The 24510-nt window shown below is 41.2% G+C and overlaps 1 protein-coding gene across 2 annotated transcripts in view; it reads left to right on the plus strand.

Moving 5' to 3' along the window:
- The window catches only part of TACR1 (tachykinin receptor 1), a 317380-nt gene extending 293385 nt beyond the window's left edge, over positions 1 to 23995 (plus strand). Inside the window, exon 6 of one of the 2 annotated variants that reach the window (XM_068274903.1) lies at positions 22645 to 23995. In XM_068274903.1, coding sequence (XP_068131004.1) covers positions 22645 to 22781 — 137 coding nt within the window. In that variant the 3' untranslated portion in view covers positions 22782 to 23995. Of the gene's footprint in view, positions 1 to 11280; positions 11543 to 22644 lie in introns of those variants that run through there. The other variant, XM_068274904.1, reaches the window with a different exon arrangement.
- Positions 23996 to 24510: the final 515 nt, after the last annotated feature.

Below are 24510 nucleotides of genomic sequence, written 5' to 3' on the forward strand. Positions count from 1 at the left end.
GATGTGAGTGATTCTTCGCGTTCCTGGCCACAATAGCGCCATCTATGTTGCTATAGCATATATCATATACCATATAGCAGCAAAGAGGGTGCTAATGTGTCTGGGAATGCGAAGAATCACTCGCGTCCCCAGCCTGTCAGCTCCTGTCACCGAAACAGGAAGTGGCTGCTGGCGGGGCCAGGAGGATCGGAGGGAGACGGCGAGGGCACCGGACAGCTGCAGGGGGCTATTGGAAGCCCCATGTGATTAAAACTCATTTTTTTTGTTTGACTTAAGTGTCCCTTTAAGGCACGTGACAAGGGGTATAGAATACTAGTTACTCCAGGATGATGAATGGAGGTTTACTTTGGTGATCACCACAACCCATCCAATAAAGCAATTATCTGGTACACCCTGGAGTATACTGTATATAAGCAAAAGGCAATTTTATTGATCCTTTTTATTAAAGAACACAAGGCAAGCACTATAGTTAATCTCTCAGTGACAGATGACAATATGTAAAACCACTCAAATTCCAACCTAAGGGAGAGATGTGATAGAACCAGTCTGTTTTGGATTGACTACTTTAGATTTAGATAGATCTTTTTTTCAAGCAGACACTGTTATAGAACCATGGCGTGGCCCAAAATCCACTGCAATAAGTATATAGAGAAGGGAGATGAATGTAGGGACATAGAACCAGTTGTTTGTAAGCTGGGAGGAAAAAAGAAGTTTAGCTTTATTCAGAAATTCCCAATGGCACTGCCTAAATAGGACCTGTGAAAAACTCATGCTGATCAGCACTCAAAAATGTAAATCAAGAAGCAGTTTGTTACTAGTTTGGGTCTGAAAGCCCTATCAGATGTATGATATATTTGATGCTACCTCTCTGTCTGTGATGCTATCTCTTCGCCCATCTCTATGGACTCATAAAAGGGGTACAGGGGCACAGAACAGCACAGCAGAGTCTATAGACTAGTAAAAGGACTCTGAGTTGTCACATTAGTGCAGCCAAGAGAGTCAAAGAAAGTAAAAGGAAACACATGTTGAAAATGCATAATTGGGGTTAGCGCGATCCTTTTTGGATTAAAAAATTCCTTTAAAGTGTACCCATGGCGACATGTGACATGATGAGATAAACCTGTATATGTACAGTACAAAACATATTATATTAATAACCAGGCTGTTTTACTTTGCTGACTAAAAGAGTTTATTTTTAGGCATGGAAGTAACAGCTTCTGTCTTGTCCTTGTTGGGAATATAGTAGACATCACTGATAAGCAAATTACAGCCATAAAAGTTTTCCGGGCAGAATACAACCTCTGAGAGCAGAGAGAGATAGAAAAAGGTCAATAGTTCATGTATTTTCATTTAGGTACACTTAATTGGCTGCCATTGAGCAGAGATAACAAAACATTCAATCTAATTTGTAAATGTTTAAATATAAAAGAAAACCATGGGCTATGTAAAAAAAACAAAAAACATTATTTTTAAGAGTAGGAGGATAAATACAATTGTTTATCTCATCAGTTTATTTTCACCTCGGGTTCACTTTAATGCCCTGCCAAGTCTCACGGGACTGGTTCCATCCCTCTCTACTCTAGTCAAAACAAAAACACATTGGTAATCAACTTTTGATAAGTCTACCAAGTAATAATACAATGAAAATAGGTAACTTTATTTAGAACATCACATCAGAAATGACATCTTGGTGTAGTTATAGCATCTATATACAAATTGCTTGCCGTGGACTGTAGACTGTCACTCTACTGTTCATTCTGTTCCCAGTCAGACTGACCACTGATCGTAGGAGCCACAATGACAATGTTTCCATTCTATTTAATCCAGTTTAAGTAATATGCCTTGTTAAGCATATATCAGAAGCTTGATAGGTGTAATGACAGGCTTGCTTAGAGGGAGTCAATTCATTGCTACTGATGTAAATTAAAAATCTAAAATGGACTTTAGAGACAGTTACTTGACATGTATATTGTGATGGGATGTATCAATTCTGACTTTTGTTGTTTTTATTCTACCTTAAGTGCCAGTTTTTTTTTTTCTTGAAGCATACATTATTGAAGTCACATTCCTGCAGCTTTCTTTAAATCAAGTAAATTGTCATCTTACAGTATTACTATTGATCGGTATAGGATGTATGATGTTCCCCCTATCTATGCGCATTTTACGTCAGAAGGACGCTGACCATTTTAAAGAGATAAACCCCGGAACTCATCCTCCGTACCTTTCGTGCTCGTCTATTTCAACGCTAATTAAGAATGCATTTTGTGATTGACGCAAATTTCAGTGTTTTGGAAAATGCCTTCAGCTGGTCAAGGCTTTAGTTTTTTTTCATTCAGGCATTTCAACAGGGTATTTACTAAATGTGAATGTGAAACAATACATAAAAACTACGTGAATAAAACTACGTCTTCATCTTTCACCACCCCTCTGGATTGCGGTGGAATGGGACATTCTGGTAAAAGTTTGCGGACTTTGGATAAATACTGTATCCATGGCAGCTTCCGACCAATAGAATGCTTTGTATTTGACAAGGTCCATGGTGAAGAGACTCACTATAGAGCAAAGCCATTGGGTGATCATTTCTTTAACATGGAACCCTCATACAAATGGGGGTGGGTTCATTTTTTTTCTTTCTGTTCTGCTGCGACCCAACACCCTGGCTTAAGTAGCCCTTTTCCTCAACACAGTATAATTGTATATCCCTGTAAGTTGTACTCCATGAGCTGTCATATAGATGTATTGTATATGATGAGTATGACTTGCCTTGGATTTCTCTGTAAAGCGCTGTAAATGTTTTCACTGTTCAAACAAAAGCAGTATTTTCACAAATAAATGTGTTGTTTCATTATGTGGTCTCAAACTGCAGAATTGCAATCCTGACATATTGTTGGTGCTTCAGGTCAAAACTGTTACAGGGGTTTTCCGCGTCCTGTCAACAAATTCCGCACACAAGCAGTTTTCTAGGTGTCTATCTGATAAGACGGTGTAAAAGGCATTGCTAAAGTCATTTTTTAAAATAAGATCCAAGACATGATGTCTTCACGGTATCATTTATGAGGGAACAAATACTTATATTAATAGTAACGTAAATGTTGTTACCCATTTATGAGATGTTTTGCAGTGACAGCTTGTTGTTTTGAATTGTTTGCATTCGGTTAGTCACAGATACGCGATAGATCTCTACCCACTCCTATTCAGATATCTACAATGCATGCTCAGATAACTGCTCTCAAATAATCATTTGCAGCAGACAATTTTCCAACCTGTTAGGAAAAAAAAGATTTAGACGGGCATCTGTAATTTCCATCTGCCACAAGTGATTGCTTTGCTTCATAGACAGCTTTGATTATAGTTTGTCGTTGTTGAATCTAAGAAAGAAATCAGCTGTTTGCCTTTTCTTCTCTTCTGGTTACATTCTCAATTGAGTGGGAACAACGATGTTAGCCCGCTTCACAGTCATCCGATTTGTACATCTTCTAGAAAGCAGTTTAGAGAGTGATTTCCTTTTATGAGCGAAAGACTTACAGGGTTGTGAATATTTTTCCCCTGTTAAACACTTGCTATCTTAGACATTTTCAGAGACACAAAGACACCGGGTAACAATGCTCATAATACATGTGGTCTAGTCAGTAGTCACTAAATGCAGGGCTACTTACATAGTTGATTCCATGGGAAGTCAGGTAATTGTGTTTCCCTGTGGTAATTACCAGTAATATTTTCAGCAGCTCCACCAAATGGGTAATAGAAGCTGCTGTGCTGAGCCAATCAGATTTTGAGACCACATTCTATGCAATTTCATTACCAGCATTTCTGCACACCACCCCCATCCTTCCATGTATGTCCCTCCTATGAACATTTAGTGCTTTTCAAGAGCTATGCAGTGACCCATCATAAACAACCTTAGTGTTTTCAATCTGAGGTTTTGAGGTGACAAAGTAGATACTTTCAACGGAAATTTGCAGTGGTGATGAACATGTATGCATATAAAACTAGAGCAAAGGTGATACGGTTGTTCAGAGCAATTAAAACACTAGAGAGGGGTCAAGGTGTGCTCACAGCAACTGAGAGCAAAAGTCAGATACCGCGTTTCCCTGAAAATAAGACACTGGCCTCAATTCACGGAGCATTATCAAACGTTTATCAAACACTTTATCAAACGTTTGATAATTTACCTCATGGGTAAAATCTCATTTTTAATTCACTAAGGTGTTATATATTTGTTGAACGTTTTATCGGTAAAACATTCGATAAATATATAATACCTTAGTGAATTTAAAATGAGATTTTACCCATGAGGTAAATTATCAAACGTTTGATAAAGTGTTTGATAAATGTTTGATAATGCTCCGTGAATTGAGGCCACTGTCATATTAATTTTTGCTCCAAAAAACTGTAGTTATTTCTATACAAAATGTATATACTGCATGAAACACAGGCAGTATGCACAGAGCCTCTGGTTTGCAAGATATTGGCTCCCACTTAAAAGAAATTGATTCTGCTGATCATGTGGGTAAGAGTATATTTCTTGCATGCAGAGAACTCTGTCAGGCTACCCAGAGCTATGATAGGAAAAGCTGTGTGTCCTGGGAAAAAGGTGAAGAGGTGAAGTGCTGCTGATGCTTATCACGACAGATCAGGAGGGCTGGCTCCAACAAAAACACTAATTGCCTGACACATATACAGGACTGTAGAACTCACATTATACTGCTGCTCTCCCGTATCCAGGCTTTGTATTGAGTGACTTGCTGGTGTCATGTGTGCTGCTGCTAGGGCTTACATTCAGGGGGATGTCTTATATTTCAAGCATGCTAGGAATTCCTGCTAGGGCTTATTCTCAGGGGATGTCTTACTTTAGGGGAAACACGGTAGTTGACCAAAAATTTGAGAGAGTGGACAGTGTTCTCACGGAAAACTATGGCAAAAGTAATACAGCTGATCAAGAACTATAGAGAGTAGACAAAGTGTGTTGACAAAAAACTACAGCATAAGTGGAACAGTTGATCGAGAGCTCTAGAGAGTGGTCGAGGTGTGTTCACAGAAAACTACAGCAAAAGAGATACAGCTGATCTAGAACTCTAGAGAGTGGACAAAGTGTGCTCACGGAAAACTACAGCAAAATTGATACAGTTGATTAAGAACTCTAGCGAGTGATCAAGGTGTGTTCACACAAAACTAGAGAAAAAAGCATATAGTAGTTCTAGATTGGAACTCTAGAGAGTGGTCAAGGTGTGTGCAAAGAAAACTACAGCAAAAGTGATACAGCTGATCTAAGCATCTCTTCAGAATTTTCTTTTTACAAGCTGAGCCTTAACTCTGTTGCTCTAAACAAATGCTGCACTTTTGGCTTAATACTCTTGTATTTGTCCAAATCAGTCACACAGAATTCCAGCTGATTTCATTAAAATACCACCATTATCCCAAACGTAGTACCATCTCAATAGGAAGAACAGTGCGAGGCAATAGTGCTTGTCTGTTATTTGTCTTTTAGCGATACCTCATGTCATATCACAAAACCGCATCACAGGACAGCTGATGCTAGATTTTTGGCAAGAACAATCCCAAATAATCAGATGTAACAACAATTATCTAGCAATGTGTTACAGAGGTTCAGGAAGTGACATCATCATGCTGCTGTGCACAACCACACCAAAGCAGTAATGCTTAATAATCACTATTCATGTACATAAACATTAATTTTAATATATATACATTGATTTCACTGGCTTAGGTAATGCATAATGAAAAACAGGGTTGACAGAAATGGTTTGAATATCCCCTACATACAAAATTATACGAATACACATCAGCCGACAGCAATAAAACCAAGTATCACATCAAGAAGACAAGTAAACGCTGCATATAGTTATACGGGTATCTCCTGTCAAAGCAAATGAAATAATAGCAAGAAAGGAAAGATTTTTATTTGTTTTTATATAATGGAGGAATTACCATAAAGCCAAAGGCAACTGAGTTAATATTGATCTTGAATGTACTTCTTGCCATGTTGGTAAGAAAAAGCTGAACAATATACAGTAATGATAATAATAAGCATGAACTTTAAAGTCATGGTCCACAATATAGAACCAGATTCATATTCATTAACTAGCATTAATTAGCATTGGACTCTAAGAATGCAGGGTATGTAATGCATTATACTTGTGTTCTGCAATAAGGCCAGACCTGGAAGCATGCCACTTTCTGCTTTCTGGAAGGGATTAGTGTCTAAATTGGAATACCCCTTTAAGTCTTCAAGTCATAATTACCTGACTTTTACTGAGTCTGTAAATATAGAACCTAAATAAGATCTGAGCTTCAGAAAAGAAGCTATGACTACAGTGTATACAGTAATATGCCACTACAACAATACCTTGCATTATTACAGCAATTATATTCCAATAATGGGCTAAAAAGGAAGGTGCAGAGCTCTTGCTTTGTTTGGCAGGTGTGCCCTGAACTAGTGATGGGAATTCTGGCTCTTTTAAGAGCATCGGCTCTTCTGGCGCGGCTCCCATTAAAGAGCCGGCTCGTATGGCTCTCAAACGGCTCTTCATTTAATATCATTAAATGCCACTCAGATACGGAAGAAAAGCCCCACCCTGTCTCCATGACAACTCCAGGCTGCTTCTCTGAGTGGGGCAATCCCTCCTGCTGCTGCTCTGCTCCGCCCCATACACCCCTACAAGCTACAGGAGGAGGACTACATCTCTCGGCATGCCTCAGCGCCCTTTATTTCAGAGCAGAGCAGAGCTGTGTAGAGTGGCTGAGGCATTGGCTCCTCTGATTCGAGTCAAAGAATCGGCTCTTAGAGCCAGCTCGTTCGCAAACGACCCATCACTACCATGAACATATATTGAGCATGCGTGAGAAAGGTCCCTGCAAGGGCAGTAGAACAAAGCTGAATGAGCAGCTGCATTCTAGGAGGATCTTCCTAGGTCTAGGAGGCTTCCTGCCTCTGGACCATGTGACTTTGTGCTCTTATGCTAGGGTTCAGTCAAGTATTTAACAGGGCAGCAGCTGTCACAACTCGGAACATATTATGGCCCACATGCAATGAATTTCTTCTCCTGAGTTTTCTCCTAGGGGATTATTTTTCAACTTCTCTTTAAGATAACTTTTCACCACTTTGTAGTTTAAAAAAACTACCAAAAGGTAGATGGAAAAAAGTACCCTCAAAATTATTTTGAGTGTTTTCTGCCTTGCTGGTTGTTCAAAAGCAATTTTATTGACCAGGGCCCATATGCGATTCACTTTTTCTCCTGAGTTTTCTCCTAGGACATAATTTTTCATCTTCTATTTGAAGTAACTTTTCATCATTCTGCAATTGAAAAGCTACCAAAACATAGTTGAAAAAGTACTGTCAATTTTATTTTTGAGTATTTTCTTGCTTGCTGGTGGTTTAACATGTATTTCATTGACAAGTTGAAAAATATCTCCTAGGAGAAAAGTGAATTGCATATGGGCCCAGGTGTGAAAATATCACCTGGGAGATATCTCAGGATAAAAGGTTAATTACATATGGGTCTAAGGCCCATATGCAATTCACTTTTTTCTCCCGAGTTTTCTCCTAGGAGATACATTTGCATCTTCTATTTAAAATAACTTTTCGGCACTTTTCAACTAAAAAAGTACCAAAATGTAAATGAATATTGAATGAAAATTGGTGAAAAAGTACTGACAAAATTATTTTGAATATTTGCTTGCTTTTCGGGTGGCTTAAAAGGCATTTCATTGGCAAGTTTAAAAATATCGCCTAGGAGAAAACTCAGGAGAAAAGGTAATTGCACAGAGATATTATTGGGCCATATACAATTCATTTTTTCACCTGAGTTTTCTCCTAGGAGATAATTTTTCATCTTCAAATTAAAATAACTTTCCAGTATTTTTAACTAAAAAAAGTACCACAATGTAAATGAAAAAGGTCTATCAAAAATATTTTGAGCATTTTCTTACTTTCTGATGGCTTAAAATGCATTTTATTGACAAATTTAAAAATATCACCTAGGAGAAAACTCAGGAGAAAAAGGGAATTGCATATGGGCCATTATCAGATAAAGCTAAAAAAAAGTAAAATAATGTAAATCATTTGTGAGTAAGCTTGTATAGGTATAGTGCAAGAGCCATGACTGTATGCTCGGGTCTCTAATTTCTGGGTCTGCTGAGGTTTTAAACAGAGTGCCAGGATTTTCCTGTAAAATGTGTTACAATACAGATTGGGCAAAATGAGTGAGACTATGGCCCAGTGCACACCGAGCGGTTTTAGGAGCGATCCGCCGGCCGCATCCGCCTCTAAAAACGCTTGTCTAATGTATTGCAATGGGATGGTGCACACCAGCGGTTTGCGTTTTTTGCCAAGCCGCAAACGCGCCTCCTGCTGCGCGTTTGCGGTTTTCGGAAGCGTTTCATCCTCAATGTAAAGTATAGGAAAAACGCAAACCGCTCTGAAAAACGCTAGTTCAGAGCGGTTTGCCAGGCATTTTGGTTACAGTAGCTGTTCAGTAACAGCTTTTACTGTAACAATATGTGTAATCTGCTACACAAAAACGCACGCAAAACCGCTAGGTATGTTTAGAAAACCTCTCTAAACATACCTAGAATCGCTCTGAAATCAGCTCCCAAAACCGCTAGCGTATTGCGGATCTGCTAGCGGTTTTGGTGTGCACTGGGCCTATATCAGCTATAAATTATACACATGGCATTAGCTTAGCATTTACCCTTTTGGCATTCCTGCAGTTGAACCGCAGTAAACATAACAATTTACCGCTATTTGCAGATTCAAAATGCCTTCTTTCCAAAAATGAATTTACAAAACAATACCCAGTGCATCAGCTATCATATACAAATGTATGTCTGGATTTCTGTAGGTACTCTATGTATGGATGGGTGTATGGATGGATTGATGTGTGTGAATTGACTTGGATGGGCTTTCAGCATAACTATGCTTTCCAGGCAGTTAAGACTTTTAGAGTGACTGCTGCGGTGAATTCATTAAACTGCTGCTCTATTTGACAGCAGGAAGCTAGTGGGTGCAGAGATCCCACAAGAGGTGGAATTTATACCTACTGTCACAATATACTGTCAAGTAACAATCTTCATAATCTCTGCTCACAGTGCGATATGCAGGGAACCAGCAAATCTCTAATACAGACTGACAATGCATTTAACACAACTGTTCAACACCTGATTGTTAAAGAGGACTTGTCTCCAGGAAAAAGCATGGGTTTTATGTGTACGATTAGAATCCTTGTTCTTCTGCATGTCTCCAAGCATTTTTCGCTTATTTGTCATCCCCCGTTCATTTGCATAGACTTTAACGTAAATGCATCTGCAATAAAGAATATATCAAACTGATATATTACAACAGGCACCATGCTGGGCACGAAGTACCACTTTTACATTCAACCCCATCCCTCTACCCCCATGTAAATGCAAGGACCAACTTTCTAAGGTAGGCCCATGCAAATCAGTTCAATAGACTGCGGTGAAGCTTGGCACAGAGTATGGCAATAACTGTTATTGGGGTGCTCTATCCCAATAGATAGGTCTAATATTAGAAGTCATGAAAGACGGATGTTAGTATTAAAGTGGACATGGACTCTTGCACAGGACAGAAGGAAAACAGAGAAATGCACCCTGTATATATTTAGCCTGTCTAATTCCCCCTCATCTGTGACTAATCACAAGTTGTAATTTGATCTCCCAGCTGTGTCAGCTGACTGCCATGGCAGAGAGGCTAATTTAAAGTACAGTATGTTAACAATATGTCGGCTTCTGTGAAAGCAGGAAGTAGAAACACTGCATATTTATTGCAGAATTTGTATCCGCCTTAAACAAAGAAATGTTTTTCTTTAAAGGCTATTATGCTGTTGCTTATCTTTAAGAGCAGAGAGGAACTTCTGAGTTCAGGTCCGCTTTAAGCATTATGGGATTGTTAGGACCAGGCCCTAACCGCTAGGCTCTGCTCCTGAAAGCATCACTTTGGCTGTGTGTTTTTGTGCTCAGTTTGCAGAACTCATTCAGTTATATCGAATGGAGACAAAAACACACCAAAAATGTACAGTGAACAAAATCTAACTTCACAACTCTTCTCTGGGTTTCTTCTTTCGCTAAACCCTCCCTTCAATATTGCATCCTGACCCCCTCAAACCCAATTCTTAGAAAACATGCAGACATTATTGCTGAATCTCGCCATTTAACTGATTAAAGTTTTAGGATGTAGATTCTACGTCCTAATTAGCCCCCCTGTGTGTTCTAGGATGTAGAATCAATGCATTTATTCTTGCTGTCTGCCGCTGCCGCGCGTGCACGTGACCGCTCATGCTCGTGCACAGTCACATGAATGGTCAAGTGAATGATTGTTGCTATTAGCTAGCAACAATCATTCAATAAAGTTAGAGGGGAAAAAAGTTGTAAAAAGTAAAAAAAAAATAATTTAAAGTGACATAGTCCCAATAAAATAAAAACTATTTTTTTTAAACTCCCCATGAATTTTTAACCCAAACCTAGTCTAGTAACCTATTATTAACCCCTACAATTCCTAAACCTGTTTATAAACGTTTAATGACTGCCGCCAGTAGCGATCAGATGCAATCGCTAGGGCGAACGTTTCAGGCCCCAATGCTCTACAGATGTAACTGTCTGCCATTGCGTAGCGATGCATCTGTATAGCACTGCGCAGACTGGGGATAACGGTCCGCCACGTGCTCAGCTAGATGTAAAATGGGGCATATGGGGTATCATTTTAATCGGGAAGGGCCACATAATTTATTTGTAAATGTTTTATAACTATGGGACGTGTGATGTGAAAATTAGGAAGGGGGAAAAGTGAAAAATTGTTTGTTTTCTGCATTTACGCCTAATTTTTCCCCGTTAATTGACTATAAAACAAAATAATTTTGGGGGAAAAATATTACTTAAAGAAAGCCTAGATTGTACTGAAAAAAACAAGGCATGTGTCACTAAGATGGCATAGATAATTAAAAAGTTACTGCTGTATCAAAACGACAAAGCTAAAGTGTCAAAAATGTCAAAACCGTGGAACAAAAACCAGTTTAAGGTTTGCCTGGACAAAAAAGTGATGTGTCAAGAAAATCATCTGATGATAAAGGGGTCATCCTAGAGTAGGTCTTGAGTAAAGACATGCAATCAAAGGATGAAGTTGTGAGATAACTGTTGATTTCTGAGTTACGCCGCTGTGACCCTTTCCTGTGCCCAAGCTGAACCCACTTTCTTCTCTCCCACTCTTGATCAGGACTCACCTTCTGTCTTCTCATCTCCTTTCAGGTATCATCTCCCCCTGAACTGAAATTAACCCTGCTCCTTCCAGTTTTTCACGCTCTGCCTGCATTCTTGTACTACACCTTATTAATCTGGCTGTCCTCCAGTGAGATGTTTTGTAGATATTGCGAGGAGGCACATTGGTTTCTTTTTCAATTTGATGAGCCAGGTCCAATTCTCAAAATAAAAAATTGCAGACCCGCGCAGCCATAAAACAAAGTTCCTATGAGATCTAGTCTTTTCCTGCTTCCATTATCTTATTGTATGATCTCCCCTGAACTGGAATAAAAGTATATTACTGCAACCTAATGTGGCTGTGTCCCTCTGAAATCTATCCTATACCTACCTCCACTGTCTCATTGTATGATCTCCACTGAATCAGCATTAAGGCTCAAGCCTTTTTGTTCTCCAAACTCTGTCTTCCTCCTTGTGCCGAACCCCTGATCTGGTGCTGTCCCTCTGAAATCTTGAATGTTCCTGCTTTTGCTGTCCCATGCAGTGTCATTAGGGTGATATACAGTATATATAGAGAGCATTCCTGGTGGGAGCAAACTCAAGCAGGGGCCAGTTGGCAAAGTTCTTGCAATTAATTTAAATAAAGAATCAACTCTTATTTCCTCCCAGCTTTTGTTGCGCCAATGCAGCTCTATCTCCCTTAAATATCACCCGCTTCTATTGTCAGTCTGTTTGCTTATGGTATACACCCTCCATTCCAACCCCAGTTTAATGCCTCACCTGCCTTCTCCTTCACCTCCCTGCTATCTTTGCTTCTATTTCTGTACTTTCTCTGTTTCCTGCAGCTTACTGGTGACATCTCCCAAGCCAAGTCCAACTCTCCCAGCCTCGCTCTTTCCCCCTCTCCCGCCATTCTCTTTCCAATAATACCAAACCATCTAACTCAAATCTCACCAGTTACAGGTGCTGCGAATATTCAGCTTCTCCCGATCTCGTCCACTGCTCCCCATTCGTGCCCCATGTGGTTGCCAAGTATAGCACCTGGCACGCGTGTGATGTCCCACACATGCCACATGATATACACGGGAACAATGGGGAAGCAGGAGCAGCTAGACACTCACGGCCGCTGGAACAGGTGAGATTTGAATACACGGGCACCAGGCGGTACATTAACATTTGGAGGACAGCGACCATGCGGCGGAGACCGATTCCCAAGAGATTTCATGCGGAAATAAATTTGGCATTAACCTGCAGTGTACGGGCACCTAAAAGATCTCTCTCTGTTAAGATTCGATCAGAGAGAGATCTGTCTCTTGGTTGATCTGCCCATCATACGTTGGTAGATGTATGGGCACCTTAAAACTTGCACTGAGGCCCGTAGCTCCTTAGCTACACTACTGGAGCCAAATCAGAAGGCAACGTTGATCTCCTCCTTTTTGATCTTTCCTCTGCTTTTGACACTGCCATTCTGCCAATAACCCCCTCCTAATGTAAACTCTATGATTTGTTGGTTTTAAGGTGGCCACTAATGATCCAATTCACCGAACGATCGTTAGTTTCTGTTGATTCGTATGATCAATCAGAAACGATTGTTCGGGACCACTAACCAACAAAAATATCCTAACCAATCCTATAGATCCCGTCAATCTGATCAGATTGGTTAGGCGATATTTGTCTGTTAGCGGTCTCGAACAATCATTTCCATACACATGATCAGAAATAACTAAGGCTGGTTGTTGACCTTTTGCCACCTGAGGCAAACTTGTGAGGATTCCCCCTCTCCCCGTAGTATTATTGCCCCCAGTATAGGTAGCCTGGAGGGGGTAGCAGCCAGGAAAGGGGAGCCCCTCCCTTACCTGGGGCTTCCCCCATCCACGCTCCCCCTCCAGCTAATTGCGCAGCATTACCGGAATATGTCAGGAAGCAGCAAGCAGGGACAGCAATGACTCACCTGCTTGCGTTCCACCGCCGCCTCACTTTCTGCAATACCATCCACTGTACTGCAGAAGTACAGTGGGTGGCATTGCAGGAAGTGATGAGAATGGTGGAACGGCAGCAGGTGAGTCATTGCTTTCCCTGCTTGCTGCTTCCTGACATATGCCAGTAATGTTGCGCAATTAGCTAGAGGGGGAGTGTGGATGGGGAAGCCCCAGGGGAAAGAGGGGGTGTCTGACCCCCTCCCCACCGCTGTGCCCGCTGCTCCCCCTTCTTGGCTACTACCCCCCCCCCCCCCCCCACATGCACAAAAACACTTTGGCCACATGAGGAACCTGCCTCACCCTGCCTCATAGGTGGCCCGGGCTGGAAATAAGCAATTGTTCAGTGAATTGGATCATTAGTGGCCACCTTAAAGAGAAACTCCGACCAAGAATTTAACTTTATCCCAATCAGTAGCTGATACCCCCTTTTACATGAGAAATATAATGATTTTCACAAACAGACCATCAGGGGGCGCTGTATGACTGATTTTGTGCTGAAACCCCTCCCACAAGAGGCTCTGGTACCGTACGGTACTCTGGGCAAACTGCCACAATGTAACAATGTTCACAGACAGGAAATGGCTGTTTATAGCTGTCTGCAAGGCCAGAACAGCTAGAAACAGTTACATAACCTGCCCACAGTAAAAATGTCACCATGTAATACATGTCAGAATGTGAATCTGGGAGAGGAAAGATTTTACAATGAGCAAACACTGACTAAATCATGTATACATAATTATTGTAAAAATGAAGCACTTTTTTTATTACATTATTTTCACTGGAGTTCCTCTTTAAGGGACATTGGCCTCAATTCACTAAGCTTATCTCCTGCCTTTAATAACGTTTCTAGAGTGGTCACCATGGTGATGAGGCATGTCGTATTCAGGAAACATTTTACCTCAGGCAAACCTAAAGTTAACTCTTCTGTCTTTAAGTTAACTCTTCAATCCTTAAAATAACTCCAGAGTTAAAGACAGGCTGTTAATTAACTCTGTGTGAAAATAACTACAGAGGAGGTAAATTAACTACAGAGGAGGTAACTTAAGGAATGAAGAGATAAGATAACTTTCACTGTGTGTAAGTTTTCTCTTGCCTTATTATCTCCAGCATGATCTTAGTGAATTGAGGCCAATGTCCTCTCTTGTTCTGCTTACTATTTATCAAATTGCTGGTTCCAAATATTTGTCAGTGGTAATGCTTCCTCTCCTACTTTTCTTGCTGGTGTTCCCAATGGCTCAGTTCTTGAACCTTTGTTGTTCTCTCTTTACACCTCCACCATCAGGTGTCAGGATGTCTCCTCACCTTTTGTCTTCCCTCTGTGGCAATAACTATTCACAATAGTCTGACAAAGCATGCATGGTTATAGCTCAGTCCCTGACAGGTAGCCCCTCATTGGATCAGGATTGGTATGTTTTACTACCTCTAAACATCTGTACCAGGCATTTGCTACTGAGGCTTGTGACCTTCTACTGAATGCCTAGCTTTGTTGTTCAGTGTATAAATAATATAAAATGTCATATACATATAAAACCCATGTTAACCCGTTATGACAGGTCCAGCCAAGAGTCAGCAGTCTTAGATTATATGACTTTCATTTTGAAACAAAATCTACACTATTTTTACATGTGGTTACTTCTACTAGTCATTGCTCAGTCTGGCTACTATTTAGCTACTGCATTAACTCTGCACAATACAAGAAAAATAACATTTTTATTGGGCTTTTCTCCTGGCGGACTCAAAGCGCCAGAGCTGCAGCCATGAGGGTGCACTCAGTAGACAGTAGCAGTGTTAGGGAGTTTTGCCCAAGAACTCCTTACTGAATAGGTGCTGGCTTACTGAACAGGATGTGAACTCAGGTCTCCTGTGTCAGAGGCAGAACCCTTAACCATTACACTACCCAGTCATGTATGCAGTACACTAAAATAAAAACACTGATATTATAGTTACTTGTGCCGCATCAAAGTTATAGTCTCTTAACCCATTCAGGTTCCGTCGTTTTCACGTGAGAAATGTTCACCTCCCATTCATTAGCCTATAATTTTATCACTACTTATCACAATGCACTGATCTATATCTTGTTTTTTCCGCCACCAATTAGGCTTTCTTTGGGGGGTACATTTTGCTAAGAGCCACTTTACTGTAAATGCATTTTAACAGGAAGAATAAGAAAAAAATGGAACAATTCATTATTTCTCAGTTTTCAGCCATTATAGTTTTAAAATAATACATGCCTCCATAATTAAAACTCGCGTATTGTATTTGTCCATATGTCCCGGTTATTACACCGTTAAAATTATGTCCCTATCACAATGTATGGCGACAATATTTTATTTGGAAATAAAGGTGCATTTTTTCCATTTTGCATCTATCACTATTTACAAGTTTAAAATAAAAACAATATAGAAATATTTCATCTTTACATTGATATTTAAAAAGTTTAGACCCTTAGGTAAATATTTACATGTGTTTTTTTTTTTTTTATTGTAATGTTTTTTTTTTTTATACTAAACATTTTATTTGGGTACTTTTGGGAGGGTGGGAGGTAAACAATAGATTTATAATGTAAGTGTGTGTTAATTCTGTTTGTTTGTTTTTTTCAGGTGTAGTATTACTTTTTGGCCACAAGATGGCGGCCATGAGTTTGTTTACATGACGTCACTCTAAGCGTAGCACGCGCTTAGAGTGACGCATCAGGAAGAAGACGGCCAGAAAAAGCTCAGCTTCCGAGAGAAGCTGTCGCTTTTTCAGCGGGGGAGAGGAATCAATGATCGGGCTCCGTAGCCCGATACATTGATTCCTTGGCTACCGAATCCGCGGCCGGGAGTACGCGTGCACGCGCACGATCGGCCGCGGGGGCGCGCGGTAGCGCGCATGGTTCCTGGACGTAGAAACTACGTCCAGGAACCAAAATAGGTTAAGGCCAATTACTATTCCTCTACCAGTCATAACACTGCAAGTCCCATTATGCGCATGCATTAGGGCTCTTAATCTTTTACAGAATGAACCAAGACAACACACATCTAAGGCAATTTTTAGAAAGCAATTACCGTATATTCCGGCGTATAAGACGACTTTTTGAACCCTAAAAATCTTCTGCAAAGTGGGGGGTCGTCTTATACGCCGGGTGTCAGGTGCGGGGTGTCAGTATTTGTGCCAGGCAGAGCTTACCGGTTGCAGCACCCTTGGTGGAAAGGTCCGCTCATGACCTGGGTCCTTCTATGTCCTCCACTGTCCCCCTGCATCATTCATGTCCGTGTCCCGTGTTTGAACATTCAAAGCTGCAATACAGTAGCATCTTGTTAGCAGCCGCTCGCGTGGGTAACAGGGCAGCTTCCTGATTCCGGGTCACCTGACTGGTGACATGTGCGTAGGAAGAGGAAGACACTGAATTGTGGAGCGCACATGTCACCAGTCAGGTGACCCGGAATCAGGAAGCTGCCCTGTTACCCACACGAGCGGCTGTTCGCAAGATGCTACTGTATTGCAGCTTTGAATGTTCAAAAGCGGGACACGGACATGAATGATGCAGGGGGACAGTGGAGGACATAGAAGGACCCAGGACAAGAGCGGACCTTTCAAGGCTGCTGCACCCGGTAAGGTCTGTCTGGTACAAATACTGACACCCCGCACCTGACACCCAATTCTAAAATGACACAGCCTGAACTCTTTTCCCTCCCCTGGATGACTGCAGCACCCAGTAATATGCAAAGGGTGTATACAGGGTGGGCCAGTAGGACAGAGGAGGCATGTTGTGAAGAGGAGTAGTCTTATACGGCGAGTACATGCCAAACTCTTTCTTTTAACTGGAAAAGTTGGGGGGTCGTCTTATACGCCGGGTCGTCTTATACGCCGGAATACACAGTAGTATTCCAAATTGCTTTATTTATGTAATATCTGCAACAAAGAGCCCTTGTCTTTACTACCATAGTATATTGAAAGGAATTAGATTGGCGCTAGATAACTGGACAGTTCTTTGGGGGTAGTGGTGCGTGGCTGTGCCTCTAGATCAATTAGAGTCACTCGTGGTACAGGAAGAGCAACAGAATCCGGACACCAGCCAGTAAAGTAAAAAAACATCACCTTTATTTCATCCTCAAATATCCAGACAAAGGTTGCATAGTGTGTGGCCTGACAGGCTGTTTCACAGGTAACCCTGCTACGAAATCACGAAATATATATATATGTTCATTCATGTTAGTGCATTGATTTTGCCTTTTGTCTGGATATTTGAGGATGAAATAAAGGTGACGTTTTTTGACTTTACTGGCTGGTGCCGGGATTCTGTTGCTCTTCCTGTACCGCCCTTGTTTTTACAGAGCTCTTGTGATTGCTACACTTCCTGTATTGAGCAAAGAAAGAATGCATTAGTTATAGATGGGCTTCTGTGCCTGTATGTAAATGTCATTATGCATATGAATGTGTAAAAGGTTGAAAGGAAATGGATTATTTGACTGGTTGACACCTCTTTAGCACCTCTGTCAATACGTCCTAGTTAATGTCCCTAAGGAAATACAACCAGTTATGTTTGTGAGACGCCATGTGGCCTGGCTTTTCAGAGCTGCTTTCCCTACCCATGCTTCACTTCTAACTCAGAGGCGTAGCTATGGGGGGGCAAAGAGGGACTTATGTCCCTGGGCATAGCACGGTAAGGGGAATCAGCATGACTGCTGCACCCCCACATGCATGAGAGGTGGCTCGCTGGCAGCAAGAAGTGCCTCTGCTTCTCTCCCTCCCTCTGCAGAGGAGTGCAAAAGCGTTAACAGGGGCGCATTTGGCTTTCTATAGGGGGCACATCTAGCTATATAAAGGGGGGGGGGCACATCTGGCAGGGGAAGGGGGCACATATAGCGGTCTAATGGGGGGGAAGGGGCACATCTGGCTATCTAAACAGCATTTGTACATTTGACTCTGCCCATGACCACAACCACATTCTGATGCATGGCCACACTCATTTTGTCCAGAAGCAGGTGTCATTTTTTACCAGACCCTGAAAACCCTATCTACGTCTCTGTTCTAGCCTGCTTGTAGTATGAATTAAAGTATTAATTATTCCCAGAAACTGGATCAGGTGTTTGTTAAGTGCACTCCCATTGCAAAAGGTAAAGGACTACTGTAGGGGGGTAAAAGAGTGGAACTTACCCGGGGCTTCTAATGGTCCCCGCAGACATCCTGTGCCTGCGCAGCCACTCACAGATGCTTCGCCCCGCCTCCGGTTCACTTCTGCAATTTCCTACTTTAAAGTCGGAAAACCACTTTGCCTGCGCAGCCTTGTACTCGCTCCCGCTGATGTCACTAGGAGCATACTGTGCAGTCGCAGACCGTACTTGGCCTGTACAATACACTCCTGGTGCCATCAGTGGGAGCGAGGGCATGGCCGCGCAGGCACAGTGGTATTCCAAATATAAAGTCGCAAATTCCGGAAGTGAACCAGAGGCGGAGCATCAGTGAGTGGCTGCGTGGGCACAGGATGTCTGTGGGGGACCATTAGAAGCCTCGGGTAAGTTCAACTCTTTTTCCCCCTATAGTAGTCCTTTAAGAGCACCTAGAAATATTTCCAACGAGGTATGACGCACAAGACGTCCACTTGCTTTGTCATTTGCAGGGTTATTAGTTTAGGGACTTGATGCAGTAGGCCAGGCTTTTATATTCTGCATTAGGTACAGCACAGTATTCATCTTTTATAGAGAGTTAATAGTGAAGGATTTGAAGTACTGAATTTTGCAGAGAGTTAAAGCCCATCTAAAGTCAAGAATGAAAAGAAGTGTATGCATTTTATATCTATATAAAGTGCTTTGAATTAAAAAAAATATCCCTTTTGTTGGTTAACTGAAACTTTAAATACCATTATGCCAGAGTAAATGCACTGTAAATTACTTGTTTTCCTATGTCTCTGTCACTTACAGTAGGTAGTAAAAATCTGCCAAGTCTGACAAAGATGAACTTCTCAACCTCCTTATGAGGATTTCTCAGGGATTGCTTTATTTCCAAAGGCACTCACTGAACATCAATCACTCAGTCCAACAGCCAGAATAGTGGCAGACAAGTAGGAAAGCTGGCTGGCAAGTCTGTACAGATCTTTCCCGGGCAGTGCTTTGGTAACTGATACTGATAATCACTCAAGAGTAGATGGACTAGTCCAATTCCTGTCAGCTCTATCAGCTTTTTACTACATGCTGTGAGTGACAGTGACATAGGAAAAAACACAATTTCTAGTGCATTTTACTGTTTGAGAAATGGACATTTTTTTATGTTTTTATGTTTATTTTACATTTTTTATTTTTTTTTGTGACAGTGCTTCTTTAGCCAAGCTTCCTCCAGTGATAGTTATAAGATTTGCTAAGACCACTCACTAAGTACACCCATGATAGGTGGTACAGTATGAGCCAGAGCCTCACAACTGGTACACTTAAAAAAAAAATCTGACATTTTTAAGATTTACTTTTGACAAAAGCACAGGGAAGATATTCATAGCATTGACTTCATAGTACATCTTTTTCACTTTAGAGGGGCTTTAGTGCAATATTGAAGTAATTTTGACCCAGTCTGTGAATCTGTGAAAATGATTGTGCATGTGAGTGTGCAGAGGGTGAAATGGAAATGTATTGTTTCAGATGACAGAGTGTGAGGGGTGTCCATGGAAATGTATTGTTTCTGATGACAGTCTAACATCTGCAAAAGCATCTGCAATGCCTACCTCTGCTTCTTCAACAATCAGCCAAGCTTGATCTGTTTGTCTGACTGTTAAGGTGCCCATCCATCACTTGATGTATATGTGTAGATCTCTGATTAAATCGAATCTCAGCATGAAATCTATCAGAAATTGGTCTAGCGACGTCAGCTGCCTGGCCACTCCCCCAAGTGTACAAGTGTCCCCTCCGGTGCCCATGCTCAGTAAAGTCTCACCTGTCCGCTGGCGTGACTCCGGGCCTCTTCCTCTGTTCGGTGTCACATGGTACAGGCACTCGTGGTGGCAGCAGACACCAGAGGAGGCCAGGATTCGCGATGGCGGATAGGTGAGATTTGTACACTGCACAAGCATGGGGGACATTTTACACTTGGTGGGTCACCAACTGGGGGTCGGTCGGGTCGGTTATTGCATTTCTGAACACCGTTATGGCAGCGCACCCGATCGAGCACTTGCAAACATGTCTGATTGATCCTTTCAACTGACTTTGAACAGAAATTGATAGAAAGATCGATTGGGCGGCCATGTTACGGCACCTGTTGATCGGACCTCAAGTGATGTATGGGCACCTTTATTGTGGTACCTGGCAGAGGCTTGCAAAGGGCAGAGGTTAAATACAAGTTCCAGATTTTATTATTTCACTTGCTTGGCTTGAAAGAGCTGGAGCTTAGCAAAGTCAGTTTCCACCTGACGGCTGGTTCCTCATGCAGGTAGATAGGAAATAAGTAGCATCTTCAGAATCAGAACTCTAGCAAAACAAATTTTCTAATGGAAAAACAAAACGTTTTACCTTGTGTACTGGAAAGAGGTACACTGTCCCTATAGGGTACATACTCCCAATAAGGTAAGTATAGGTTCATGACCACTGTTTAACCTCCTTAGCAGTAACCCAGAGTCTGGATCGGGACGGAAATCCGCAGCTCAGAGCGGTAATCCCGCGCCTGGGTGAGTTATATGCAGGAGCTGCTGCAGATCTCTCTGTGGTATGTTTTTTTCTTGTTTTTAAGGTTTAAAAGGTTGTGAAAAAAAATTGCATGGCTTTTAGACCCTAAATCTGGAAATCATCATAATCCTGGGAAGGCTAAAGCAAAAAATCAGTGTTCTGTCCCAAAGTGCAGGCTTCATTCCCCCACCGACAGGGGAGTCTCTATGGTTTTTTGGCCCCAAGCGGCACATCATTTGTGGATTTAAGGCCCCTTCGCACTGCATCATTGCACCGTGTGCACCGGAAGTATCCAAATGGTCAAAATGCCAACGCAAAGGCTGCAGCACATTGCCACATGATTTGTGCCTACCACACGGATTATCCAGCATGACAGGAGAGCGGTGTGAAGCAGCACGTATGTGCACACCGACAGGAATCTCAGTGAAGTACTTCCTGCTCAGCAGGGAGTGCTTCACTATCCAGGGGGCGGTACTATGCATATGACGCTGTTGCCGCACTGTGGCACAAGGTCATATGTAGGCTGATTTCTGTGTTGCCAAGGGGTGCTTGCGCTCCCTCACCCCACTAACATTAAGTGTGCAACCAACCTAAAAGTTATTTTATTGATAAAGTGTGAGGGCCCGTTTCCACTAGAGCAAATCTGCATGCGTTTCCTGCATGCAGATTGGCATAGACAATACAAGTGGATGAGACTGTTTCCACTTGTCAGGATTTCTGAGCGTTTTTCTGTGCAGAAAAAATCTGCACGGCAGAGCCATCAGAATTCGCATACCGCTATTCGATTCGCATACAATGTATTCAATAGGAATTTCGCATGCGGTTGTATTCGAATTTTCATGCGAATTTACATACGATTTCGCATAGAAACAATGGAAAAGCACACAGGCACTGCCATGGTTAAATTCACATACATAGTCATCCATGCGAAATCGTATGCGAATTCGCATGAAAATTCGAATACAACCGCATGCGAAATTCGAATCCGCATGAAAATTTTTCCCGTGGCGATTCCCACCACACAAGTGGAAACGGGCCCTCTCCGATATTAGTTATAGGTACAGCCCAAGACATTGACAGCATTAACTTATAAGACAGCATTAACTGAGACGTTACCTCATTCTTCCATAGCTGTGCTAGGATGGAGACATGTCAACTTTGATAAACCCTGGGCCCATATGCAATTAACTTTTTCTCCAGAGTTTTCTCCTAGGGGATAATTTTTGAATATATTTTTTAAAATAACTTTTCAGCACTCTGCAATGGAAAAACTACAAAAAAGTAAGTGAAAAGGTACTGTCAAAATTATTTTGAGTTTTTTTCTGTTTTGCTGGTGGTTTAAAAGGCATTGGCCCATATGCAATTCACTTTTTCTACTGAGTTATCTCCAGGAAGATAATTTTCATATTCTCTTTAAAATAACGTTTAAGCATTTAAGAATTGAAAAAATACCTAAAAGTTGGTGAAAAAATATTACAATTATTTTTTGGTATCTAGTACTTTAAAGGGCATTTTATAACAAGATGTGACAATCTCAACTAGGAGAAAACACATGAGAAAAAGTGAATTGCATATGGGCCATTATGTTGACAAGGTGTGAAAAAAATCACCAAGAAGAAAACTCAGGAAAAAAGTTGATTGAATATGGGCCCTGGACCTGGTGGGAGATCATTCACAACCTGCCCATTCCATTCAAAATAGAAAAAATGACTATAGGATGAATGTGTTCTTTACAGTGTTCCCTAGTTAGCCATAGCATGTTCTGTCCATGGGCAGAGAATGACAACCTCCTCGTATTGTCCTAACAGGAGATGAACTTAAGGAACTTGATAAGATGAAAATAAGGAAGCCCTCTGAGTCTCGGAGAAGGAACCACACAAGCAGTCAGCGGAAACATGCTGCAATACCTGAAGCCTCACAAGCAATAGACAAGGAGATGCACTGAAAACATGGCAGGAATGAAAACCAAAGCACATTTTTCTAATTTTTTGTTTTCTGTCGAAGCAATCAAAGATATATATTTTTGCTTAGTAGAATTTCTTTTATATATTTTTTTTTTAGTTTATTAAGTATATTTCCTTACATTTTCTAGTAGTAGGTGATTTTATATTTAAGTTTGTCTTTGATAAATGGCGTACTGTATTTATAAACTGAAAATCGAATCAAAACGGACCTGGAAATGTTCCACCCGTACCCACAATGCACTCATGATTGTAACTACTGTGCCGTAGGACCTTTAGAATGGACTAAAAATGGAAACAATGTGAATAAGAGGTTAAATTTAGCTGAAGCAATAACAAACACCTATGAAAATGTGATTAATTTTATAGTGGTTGTCAATCAACTGCACAATTAAGAATACAGGTGTTGTTCAGTACTTCTGATGTGTGAAATTTCAACAGAAAAAGAAGGTAAACAGCTAGTGGATGAACCGTGGGTGCATTGGACAGAAAACAGCAAGGCTCTATAATGTATCAAAGGTTATGGACAAAATGTATGATTAAAGAGGAAAAGTAGTTGAGCTGCAAGAAGAAGCAAACCATGTACAGTATGCCTAGAGCATCAAAAACCTTTTATTTGTGGCAGGATTGCTGTTTGGAAACCACTTGTACCCAAGGACAAGAAACTGAAGCTGACACCTAAAGCACAAAGGCTCAGCTATGGTTAAAGGGAACATCGTACTATCAGTCATCCTGCCTCTGATGAATGTTAAAAGAACCCTTCAACCCACAATGTCTACAACCAGCTGTTTAAGTGGACTTATCATTAAAACAGTGAAACACACCCCATGAACCGTTAGAGCATGTCAGTAATGCCAAATCACAATGTTATAGTGAGCACAACAGAATGTCTTCAAAAAAACATCTCACAAGCTACCTCATATGACCCACAGCTTAGCCACAAGGCAAGGTCAACCTCATGTAAGAGATTACTGGGCCTTCCAGCAGAAATCTTCACTAAACCATGTACATGAATGATTGTCTCACAACAGTTCATTCATCTTCTAAGATCCACGGTAGTCTTCCACCACATCAACCCCGCTACACACAATCCAGGACTTGTCTGACTGCTTTCAAAAAGTATCAAAACTGTTCTAAAGCAAGGCAATAATTATTTGATATCAATATATTCTGAAGTGCTTCCATCATGGGTTTTCACATACGGTATGTTGTTCACTTCATTAAACAGAAAATAAATCAGAAAATGCACTTCAGAATAGCTAATGTGGTATTTAATTCTGTCTAATTCAGAATACTAAAACGTGATTGGTGCACTGGTTTTGGTGGGCTGCCAGATAGACAGCACTGGTCTATGGTAACAAATTTTGTGGTTAATTGCCAAATTTGCTACATATGTTGGACCCAATCATGGGACTATGTTAAAAAATAATTTTCAAAAAGATCATGTAGTTTTTGAGGAAATTGATGATTTTGCACTTCAGACTGGAAAATGCATTTTTAGACAGAAAGAAGTGTACTGCCATCAAATATGCTATCATCAGCAAATTTGCAATGTATTTTCCCACCTAAATCAATTTCATGTTCCAAAAATAAAAAAAAACTTTTAAAGGATACTCGAACTGACATGTGACAGGCAGGGGTGTAACTAGGCCCCAACGGGCACCCCTGCAAAATTTCAGAGCGGCCCCCCCCCCTCTACCTGGGGCCCGCTCG

This window comes from Hyperolius riggenbachi, chromosome 3 (assembly GCF_040937935.1).
Source record: "Hyperolius riggenbachi isolate aHypRig1 chromosome 3, aHypRig1.pri, whole genome shotgun sequence".
Lineage (NCBI taxonomy): Eukaryota > Metazoa > Chordata > Amphibia > Anura > Hyperoliidae > Hyperolius > Hyperolius riggenbachi.